At 37.6% G+C, this 11,620-nt stretch overlaps 1 protein-coding gene across 1 annotated transcript in view; it reads right to left on the bottom strand.

Annotated features, from left to right (window-relative positions):
* Positions 1-5,841: 5,841 nt before the first annotated feature.
* bend7 (BEN domain containing 7) overlaps positions 5,842-11,620 on the bottom strand; it is a 41,744-nt gene continuing 35,965 nt past the window's right edge. The window contains exon 8 of the mRNA XM_002935251.5: positions 5,842-6,527. Within this exon, the coding sequence (XP_002935297.2) occupies positions 6,481-6,527 (47 nt within the window). The 3' untranslated portion in view covers positions 5,842-6,480. The remainder of the gene's footprint in view (positions 6,528-11,620) is intronic.

The following is an 11,620-nucleotide window of genomic DNA, read 5'->3' as shown; positions in this document are numbered from 1 at the left end:
TCTTGGATCACTCATTTAAACCTTTTGGAGAGGTAAGTAATGTCCTTTGGCCAGTTTAAACAGAAAAACACAAAACGTGTGCCTGCCTTTGCTGCAGATTTGTTTTGGTTGGAAAATTATTTAAAGTGCATGAAAAATATCTGTAAACCTTTAGCTGTGTTTATTTATGCAGAGAGCATTAACCAGAGTTTCAGTCTGGTATTAAAGAGGAGAATATATATATTTAATATATATATTAAAAACAAAAGGACTCCGTTTCAATACCATGCACAAAGTGCAACTAAAAAAAAAATTCAACACTAAGACGAGCAGGTCATTTTCCAAATACTGTATTGACTGCACTATCCTTAGGCCCGGTGGTTAGGAGAGGGCCCCAAAGCAGCCTGTGCCTCCTGCTGCACCCTACCTTATGCCTTTGAATGACATTCAAACCACCTGTCCTTTACTATTATAGTGGTGACTAATGCACAACATGCAAAACAATGGCCCTCATATCTCTATATGTATACAAAATATTGAAATGTGCAGACCCTGAACCATGCCACCAATATAACAGACAGAGAAGCATAATAAACATAAAGTGGAATATGCATACAGTTGTCCTGTAATATTATTATAAATGTATTCATTAATGACGTCGCTAGCTGAAGACATGCTACCTGGCGGCATGGTTCTGAATCCATGTTGAATACACATTATCATGACCCCTCAGACACAAAAGGATTTGTGATCATTGCTATCCTTCTTAACCATCCCATTGCATGGAACTAGCAAAAAAAATATTTTGATCATGTAGGTTACCCAGGCTCGCATACTATTACATTCAATAGCTATGTGAAAGCAGGGGTGTAACTTTTGTGGTTGTGGGTTCTGCCCCTTACTCCAAGAATTGAGTTAGGCCATTTCTTACTATTGAACCATTTGTTATGTACAAGTCTATTTTTTTTTTTTTTTTTTTTTTTTTTACATATCCCCTAAAATTTCATGCATTTACCCCAACAAAATGCAGTCTGTACTGGCCAGAGTGTGACCAGCTACGATTATTAGGGATGATCATACAAAAGCTCAGATAGTTTTTTTACAGGAGCAGGATTTCTGATACTCAGGTATTCAATCTGTTATCCAGAATGCTTGAGTCCTGGGTTTTTCCGGATAAGGGGTCTTTCCATAAATTGGATCTTCATACCTTGAGTCTACTAAAAAATAATTTAAACAGTAATAAAACCAATAGGATTGTTTTGGCTCCAATAGGGATTAATTATATCTTAGTTGGGATTTAGCTACTTTTCTAAATAATATATGTACTTAATATATCTTTAAACTTTGCCTGAGACATTCCTTTAAGGGCTCTGGCACACGGGGAGATTAGTCGCCCGCGGCAAAACTCCCTGTTTGCGGGCGACTAATCTCCCCGTGTGCCAGAGCCCTTAGTAGTACGTTCCTTTTAAGTACATTTATGTAGTCTCAGTGGATTCCTAAAGTAACCATTACCTTTTTTTATGGCTTTTTAGTTTCAGTGTTAGCTTATTATCTCATTTAGCCAGAAGTCACCTTAGTCCTAACATAGCAATAGATGAGACATGATTGCCACAAATCTTCCTTGTATTTTATTGTTTGTTTAAAAACCCAAAAGTAAAACAAAAAAACTGTAATTTAAAAAATATCTATGTATTTACAAATCAATAGAAAGCTTTATACACAAAATCAAAATATTTCCCTGTATATATGGAATGTCTAACCACATTAATAAAAACACTCTGAAAAGTAGTCATTGTTAATTGACACAGACAAATTATAGTCAATCATTTATGTTTACAGATTTATCCATTAATTAAGGTGTTTTCTTATTTCAATAATCAGTTCAGGTTTGTTTTGTAATACAGAACAATATAATATTTTGGTGGAGTGAAGTCTGCTCATATGACTTTATGGACAATGTGATTTGACTGCACAAAACAATGATTTTTTGATGTACCTAAATTGTAAAGGTATTGCAGACATCCAAGTATATGGGATATTATATGGATTAATATACACCTAATGGTTAAAGGAACACACAAAGTATGCATTTTTATTTAAACAGGCATACACAGTTATGTTCATATTTTGTGCTGGGACCTGCACCTATACCTTCTATTTCAGTTTTACATCAGGTATGCCAAACTACTTATTGTCCAGCTGTTAGAAAGCAGGATGCACGGCAGTTCTTTACTGTCTAAGGACTGGGTAGTATAGTTTCGAACACCTAGGAAAACTGAACCTTCAATACCAGTATGAATAGTTATAGACTCTCAAATGCTCAAATGTACCTAAAATATGAAGTCTAATGTAAAATACACTTCCAGTTAAAAAATGACATGTATTGCAATATTAGGGCCCAGATTTACAATATTAGAAGGTTGGAACAAGGGTGTAAGAGTAGGGGAGTTTTAGAAGTATATGTATAAAATGAAAGCTTTAACTTTCACCCCTTAAGAAATACACTTCTAAAAATCCAATAGGAATTAATAGGTGAGCTTTTCTGTAGTGAGATCTAAGTTCACATAAATCTGCCCCTAAAAAATAAAGATGTTAAAATAAAGTAACAGTACCATTTTTTGTTCCTAATTGAAATGTTGAGTCTGACAGAAAAATCTCCAACACAGCAATGACAAAAAGGCAAATGATCTTGCAAAAAGCAAGATGTATAGGAACCCTATGCAATATGTCAAGTTTAATAAATGTTTGCCAGTTTTAAACTAGATCCACATGATCAAAACACAGTTCACTTTGTGTATGTAGTGAAATACACAATTCAGAAGCAGAACATTATTACACTGAAGGTACATTAACATTTGGAGTTACATCTTTTTTAACTTGTAATTAAAGGGAAAGAAAGCCTAAATCACTAGGGGCCAGTGCTCCTGTTAGGAGATGTGGGGGTGTATGCGAGCTAGTGATCCTTCTTGCTTCAGTCTTGCGCTGAAGAGTGAAAAGCTCAACTGCACGTGCGTTGGCCCTGGGATTCTGAAGAAAGAAGACAGGAGGAAGGGAAACACTTGATCGCATATACCCTGGGCCAGTGCAGTTTTCTCCTAACAGGGGCACCGGCCAGGGGTAAAAATCAGGTAAGCGATTACAGTGGGGGTGATTTAGCCTTTCCTTATCCATTAAGTCACTGGAAATAAACATATTACAATTATACCCAGACTCAATATCAATAAAAAGAATCTACTTTAAGAATTGAGCCTGCATTAAAGCATTGCCATCAACAGTAAAAACATAAGGCATTTAAGAATAACCTTAAATATTATGTAAACCTTAACTCAAAAGGAAAATATACACCCCTTAATGTACTCTTCATTGCTGGTATGACAGTACATTAATATGTCTTACTGATGTTAGCAAAGTTCTAACAAAACTCTTTTGTCCCCCCCAGCCATACCCTGGTGCTCCAAAAACCTCAACCTTTGGCTGTAAGCTCTTCCCCTTTTTATGTCTGTAAATCAGGAATATCTAACTTAAATAAAGATGGTTATTGGTTCTGTTTATTATATATTACACAGCTAAAACAAAAATCTACTACAAATTAGCTTGGCATTTAACTTAGAAACAACAAATGCTGGTAAACCTTTATTGATACTGTGCACTGGCCTGCTCTGAATACTTTGCTTGTACATCAACATGTTTAAGAACATATTATTTATCAGTTGTTCCATTTATAGTAGTTAAAGCAGTTTCTCTCCTACCACAGCTTTGCTTAGTGGCATATTTGCCATGCCACATGGTCTAAATAACTGTGTTAGGTGTAATCTCTCCTTTTTAGTAACTATAGCTTGTTGAGTGACCCAACATTGTGACTGTGACTAACTTTCTTCAAACAAAGAGTGAAAATATGGGCTGTTTCTGGAAAATAGCTGGAAATGATAGGATAAAATAAGGGGTACCACACACACATAAATAAAATTATATTAATGTTAAGTTCTGGCATATACATAGTACTTTTCCAGATATCAGTACATTTTTTTTTATTTTCTATCTTTACACAATACATATTTCTAAATAGTTATTAAGTTATGGGTGTTTCAGAGAAGCTGTGTCCACATTAGATCTACATTGTTACCAGGTTCTCTTACTGTATGTGACTGAACAGGTAAATGCAAATTTAAAGGTTACCTATCAGTCGAAAATCATTTCCCCCCACATGTGGACTAATAGAGCCTGCATTCCAGTTCAGGCCAACAGTACCATTTTGTGCAAAAAATGCTTCCAATGAGCTCTATGTTGCCTTTACCAGGTAGGAGCACCCACTGCAGGTGGCAGTGTTTAGTCACACAGATGCATTTAAGGAACGAGCCCCCCCAGCTTGCTCATTATTTACATGCATGTGACATTATGAGCAAGCTGGGACTTCCAGATGCAGGTGGAATAGTGCATGCATTTTTTGCACAAAATTGTATTGTTTCCCCAACCAGAGTTCTGGCTCTATAAGGGAGAGGGAGACTTTTTTTTTTTAAACAAATGGTTTGCTTTTGTGAATATCTTTGGCTTGTGGGCAGAAAGCTTTAAGCCAACAAAGGTCACAGTGCTGATGCCAGCTCCCAACTGATATTTATGTATGTGTCTAATTCAAAGAGGGCTACTGGCTACATCAAATGATTGATCAGCATCGAAGATCTCTTAGTTTCAAACTTGCCAAAATATATAATTTGGTCTCAGGGTATGTTTTTAGTAAAGGAAAAGGCTGATCCACAGAAAGTGTCATTCTAGAATTATGGTTGCTTCAAAAGAATATAAGCAGTAAAATAGTAAATAGAGAAGGGAAATGCAGTGAAAGTATGAGAAGTAAAGAGAAGTTAGCAATACATTTTAACAAACTATTCCAAAGAAAAATACAGAAAACGAACACATTGTTCACAGTTTTCCCACATACAATAACCACAAAAACTGAACCTTGGGCTTTATTATACTTATGTAAAATGTGTGATGTAATATTTTTTTATGGTATGGTTATTCAGGGACTGTTAGAGGCAGATTTATAAAAACTACAATTCCTGAATTTGAGTTTTTTTTTGCAAGCTAAAAGGATTGAGGAGACCGCCTCATACGTATGCAAATAAGTCATAACAGGATTCTGGGAAGAAATTCCTTAAGGCTCCTAGAAAAGTCCCATTTACATGGGCTTGTCCCATTTACATGGGTTTATCCTATAGGCTAAAGCTCACCCACTGGGTTTAAAGCAGAAGCCAGGATAATAGCTGATCAGATTCCCAACTACAGACCAGTTTCACCCTTCTTGGGGCTCATCAGTGTAGTGAAGGGTTTTCTGATCAGCTTAGGTAGAGCCAGGAGTGGGGATTCACGAACAAGCTAAAAGGATTGAGGAGACCGCCTCATACGTATGCAAATAAGTCATAACAGGATCCACTACACTGATGAGCCCCAAGAAGGGCGAAACCGGTCTGTAGTTGGGAATCTGATCAGCTATTATCCTGGCTTCTGCTTTAAACCCAGTGGGTGAGCTTTAGCCTATAGGATAAACCCATGTAAATGGGACTTTTCTAGGAGCCTTAAGGAATTTCTTTCCAGAATCCTGTTATGAGTTTTTTTTTTGCAAATTAGAAAAAATGGAATCTTAAAAATCACAACATTTTTTTTTATTTATGAAAAAATTGACTGCTTAAACTGTGCAGTGAAATGACATTCTAGTCTTCATTTTCAATAAGTCTGTAAAATTTTCAGTTAATCTCAAAAACGTCAAAGGAAAAAGTATACGTTTTTAAAACACAACCCCCAGTGACTTATTTTGTGCTTAATAAATCTCCTATACTCAAGTGTTAAAAATTAAAAAAGACTTGAGAATTTTGCTAAATCTCATATATTTGTGGTTTTGGGGATTTTGATAATCATATCGTTTAAATATTGATGAAATCACTTATAAATCTGGAATACAGGTGAATTAAAAAAAATCAAAATTTAAATATCGATTTTTGATAAATATGCCACATTGTGTCAAGAGTAACGGACCCATTACAGTTACAAGGTAACATACCAATGACATTATGTCCATTTTAAAAATAATTGGGTTAAGAAAGCATAACAATGAGAAACAAATTCTGCTCACGAAGAAGACATGTTGGTTACATTAAGTACCTGTGGAAACAAGTAGCACTTCATGAGAATTTCACACACCAATTCTCATCTCCAAAACCGCTGTTTGATATAACCAACAACTAGCTTAGATATTCCACTTTTGGATATGATTTTGTATAAACTATGACAATAGGAGGGTATTAGTTACAAAAAATATGTAGGGAGTGACTCCATGAACAATATCCACAGTGTGTTGGTTTCCACAGCTTGGCTTATCTTCTGATAAGCAATAAAAAATAAACTCTACAGAAAGTGACTGAATTTGTCATCAGCTGAAAGCGAAGTCAGGCTTAAGTGCCTTCTGTTCCAGTGTTCTCCAGCATTGCAGTTTAAGGTTAAAAGCGAGTCTTAGGAGTGATGCCACATCCTATCATCGGGGTTTTGAAGATGATTACCTAGTAAAGCAGAACAAGATATCATTTTACATATTTTGATATATGCAGTTGTACATTAATATTATCTGATTTAGGAAGTTGAGCTACACAACTTCTTAAGGAGGAATTGAAAAGAAATTGGTTGAAATGGAAATTTATCAATTTACCAGGTATGGTGTTTACACATGGAAAAAAAAAATCACATCAAAATATTATAAACATTTTAGGTATTGCCTCTGTATAAAAGGGAGATGCTATTTATTTTTTTATTACTTTAGTTCCATCATGTTTCACAGATATTGTACATTATTCAAATCGGTCCCTGCCCCAGGGGAGCTTACAATCTAATCACATACACTGTGATCAACCAGGAGCCATTTAAACTGCCTACATGTTTTTGTGTGGGAGGAAACCGGAGTACTCAAAGAAAAGCATAGGGACAACATACATACTCCTTGCAGATAGTGCCCTGGCTAGAATCTAACCATGCAAGGCAGCAATGCTAACCATTGCACCACTGTTTAGGATACTAAATAATAATGTTCAGGATAACAATTAAAAGCAATTATTAGAATTAGATAGATTTGTAATACACAAATCATCTGTGAGAGAGAGTAGGTAACTAATAAAATGGTTATTTTCACCATTTGGTTATATTCCTCATCACAAAGCTGTTGCATACAGTTACAGTTGGGCTGAGGTTGGGTTTATACTTAAATCAGAGCAGACAGCTCTTGTAAACGGAACATATTCAAAGCTGTATGTGGCATACCACAGGCTTCCGTGCTGTGGGCTGTCTCCAATTTATTCTGATTGGGTGCTATTCTCATATTTACTACTTGGTTGAGCATGGGACCATTTTTAACAACGTAAATGATTTTTTACTTAATTTTGATCTAAACAATGATAACACCTTCAGCCTTCAAGTAACTAAAGTTCTTGCTGCCTTTAACTGTACTTGATGTATTTAGGACTAAAGTTCCCACTGCCTCAAACTGTATTTCATGTGTTTGTGGTGCCACTACCCTCTGTCACTCATTGTATTTAATGTATTTAGGATCTGTCATTGTTCTTGGATGTCACTGTCTCCTTGTCTTACTCTGCCGAAGTTCACCTCAATACATTGGGCATATTTTATCAAAATTTATCATTAGCCTGCTGACAAAGTAATCTGAAAAAAATCACTTGTTTAGCTTCCCTTTACAACTGTAGTGGGGAAAATTCTCTTGATAATTTACACCCTAAAGAAAGGACAGATGTCATCATGGATGAGTACAACATAGATAATGAGATGATATAGTGTTCACTTTATCTTTATAATGGTAGTTTGCCAGCCTCAGCTTGGAGAAATTTCTCTCTGTTAAAATTTGTTCTTATGCTCTTGGTAAAGTCACAAATATTCACCAATAGTTTTGCATTTGCAAAATTTCACCTAGCAAAAGGATGTGAATATTTGCCAAAGCCAAGTTAATTCGCCAAAACCCGCTGATGTATATATTTGGCCAAAATGCAAATTCACAACAACTTTTAGTATATTGTAGACGTTTTTGTGAATTTTCATTTTGGGCAAATATATACATCAAATTTTTACATTTACCTCAAAATATCCCCCACTATGTCAGCCTGAACATTATTGTAAGAGGTTATTTTTGTATATTTATGTATTCACTGTACAATTACAGTATTAATGAATCCAGGGGGCTTGTGGGGCTCAGCAACTATGCCCCTTTACACTTATGTTCTGTGGTTTGGATAAAATTCAGGAGGCCCATACATACTGCTTAAAATACATTTTCTAGCTTGCTGAAAGTGTTTACTAGCCAGGAATGAAATTATCTGTGGGCGGGTATGGAGTATGCATGTATGTTTTGTGTATTCTGCAAGTTATCGAAAACCATTTTTAAATGTAACAAATGTTACTATATACATATCTACATACAGTGCTTTGCTAAAGTATTCACCCCCCTTGACAGTTTTCATTTGTTGCATTTCAACTGGTAATTGAAATGTTTCCTAATTTTATTTTATGTGATGAGTCTGCACAAAATAGTTTAAGTTGGTGAAGTAAAATGAGAAAAATATATATTAAAAAGAATTTAAAAAAAAATATAAAAAACTGAAAATTGGTATGTGAATATATATTCACCCCCTTTGCCATGAAGCCCCTAAAAAGTCCTGGTGCAACCAATTACCTTCAAATGTCACATAATTAGTGAAATGTAGTCCACCTGTGTGCAATCTAAGGGGCTGATTTACTAACCCACGAATCCGACCCGAATTGGAAAAGTTCCGACTTGAAAACGAATATTTTGCGACTTTTTCGTATGCTTTGCGATTTTTTCGGATTCTTTACGAATTTTTCGGATCCAATACGATTTTTGCGTAAAAACGCGAGTTTTTCGTATCCATTACGAAAGTTGCGTAAAAAGTTGCGCATTTTGCGTAGCGTTAAAACTTACGCGAAAAATGCGCAACTTTTCGCGTAAGTTTTAACGCTACGCAAAATGCGCAACTTTTTACGCAACTTTCGTAATGGATACGAAAAACTCGCGTTTTTACGCAAAAATCGTATTGGATCCGAAAAATTCGTAAAGAATCCGAAAAAATCGCAAAACATACGAAAAAATCGCAAAGTACCGATCATTACGAAAAAAACGCAATCGGACTCCATTCGACCCGTTCGTGGGTAAGTAAATCAGCCCCTAAGTGTCACATGATCTGTCAGTATAAACACACCCTTTCTGAAAGGCTCCAGAGGCTTCAACGCCACCAAGCAAGAGGCATCACACCATGAAGACCAAGGAGCTCTCCAAAGAAGCCAGGGACAAAGTTGTTGGGAAGTACAAGTACAAGTCAGGGTTGGGTTGTAAAAAAAAAAAAATGTCCAAATCTTTGAGGATCCCCCAGAGCACCAACAAATCCATCATCTTCAAATGAGTAGGCAAGGAGAGCATTAATCAGAGAGGCAGCACAGAGACCAAAGGTAACCCTGAAGGTGTTGCAGAGTTCCACAGCAAAGACTGGAGTATCTGTCCATAGGATTACAATAAGCTGCACACTCCATAGAGCTGGGCTTTATGGAAGAGTGGCCAGAAAAAAAAACATTACTTAACGTTAAAAATAAGAAGGCTCATTTTGAGTTTGCCAAAAGGCATGTGGGCGACTCCCCAAATGTATGGAGGAAGCTGCTCTGGTCAGATGAGACTAAAATTAAACTATTCAGCCACCAAGGAAGGTGCCATGCCTGGCGCAAACCCAACACATCCCATTGTTTAAACATGTAATCCCCTGACCACTATGGGGATAACAGAAGTTTTCTGTGTTGATTAATCTCCCTTGTTCACTTATTGTACAATTAATTCTCTGCCCTTTTGAGACAAAGGAGATTTCATCATTCTCACGTTTTTTCACTAAAATTGTTGAATTCACACAGAATAATGACTGACACCAGAAAAATACATTTTATTATTTATATATATTTTTTTTCATGAGGTAAGTTGGAATTCGACTCGACAGCTATTAATGGGGTTTGGTAATTTGAATGGTTAAATTATTCCCATATTAACGAGGGTGAATGATACTCCATGAAGGGGGTGGATAGAAGAATAGGAAGTGTTGTGATTGGCTGGAAAGAATTTAAATTTGACTCGTAGGGATGCAGAAGCTTAATTCGCCTTGATAAAGCAATGTACTGGTTTATGTAGTCGTGCCGAGGTAATTTGTATAATGGTAGTAGGCACGATGAGGTATTCGTTCTTAGGCTGTACATGGTTGTTGATGGTTAGATTTATTTAATTTAGTGTAATTTGGAGTATGTTCTCCATGTAATTGTGCCGCGGTAGTTGACTTGTGTTGTTGATGGTTCGGTTCAGTAGATCAGGCGTCCGTGCATTGTTGTATGTAGTCGTGCCGAGATAACCTGAATGGGTAATGGTAGGCACGATGAGGTAACTATATGTAGGTAGGTGATGGCCGTTGATGAATGGCGCATATATGAGAATGCTAGTGTACGAGCGAAAGCTTCCAGCATATCCTAATATATAATAATAGTGATGGTAGGGTTAGCCGCTTGGGGCACTCCGGCCGAGCCGTTATTTTTGGAGTTCTCGTTCTGGCATCCTGTGGCTCCCTCTCCTCGTATTTGGTCTCCCTGAATCTGACTGTCGGGTATTTTTTGGGGCGAGATAGAGGGGACAATACATATATCTGTGAGGAGTGCCGGGAGACCAGCGCGTGTTCTTACCTTCAGGCACGCCGGTCCCTGGTCTCCCCCTGTATAGCGCGCTCCTGCGCGCACCTCTCCTCGGCGCATCCCGACGCGCAATGGCAAGGGGCGCGCGCAATAGCTTTAGGCTCTCTGGGCGCTGCGCGATGACGTCAGCATACGCGCTGACGTCACTATGGTGCCAAATTCAAACTTTAAAAGCGGTTCCTTGCTTGTTTTCCTTGCCCAAGCTGGTCCTGATTTCCTGGTGCCTTGCTAAGCTTGTTTTGTATCTGATTCTCTGGTTTTGACTTCTTGCCTGACTTTTGACTACGATCCTTGCCACCTGCCTCTGACCATTGCCTGACCTCGACTCCGATTTCGTCTCATCCCTTTGTACCGCGTTTGAATAACCTTGGCCGTCGCAGAAAGTCCGGGGCCCCAAAAGGGCGTCGGTGAACACCGGGGTCGGCAGGGCTCTCCTGTTTACCTAAGGGGTTATTCCAGGCAGTTACCGGGCTCCTAAGCATACAGACTGTAACAATATCTTTTCTTAAACCAATAACTTACTGATATTTATAGAGTCGAACTATTCTAAAGTGCCCAGTCTGGAGCACCCTACCTGAGTCGCTACTATTTGATTTTGGCATCGGGCGGCTCCCCCCCTCCCTTAATTGGCTCCCTTGGGTCGGATCACTCGGCACTTACTAAGGCGAGATACACAATTTTTTTCGTTTGGGGGGGCGGAAACTTGGAATTAACAATACAATTTAAATCATTTGTGGTGCCTAGTTGAGGCAAATTTATTCAGGCATCTGTTCGCGGGTGGCTGCGCCGGGAAGGGCAGAGTATTTTGCTGGTTGTGGTTTGATTGAAACAAATATAAGGTTTCCAGCAATTCCCGTTTGGA

This window comes from Xenopus tropicalis, chromosome 3 (genome assembly GCF_000004195.4).
Source record: "Xenopus tropicalis strain Nigerian chromosome 3, UCB_Xtro_10.0, whole genome shotgun sequence".
In the NCBI taxonomy this organism is placed as follows: Eukaryota; Metazoa; Chordata; class Amphibia; order Anura; family Pipidae; genus Xenopus; species Xenopus tropicalis.
This window is presented reverse-complemented; position numbering and strand designations above follow the sequence as displayed.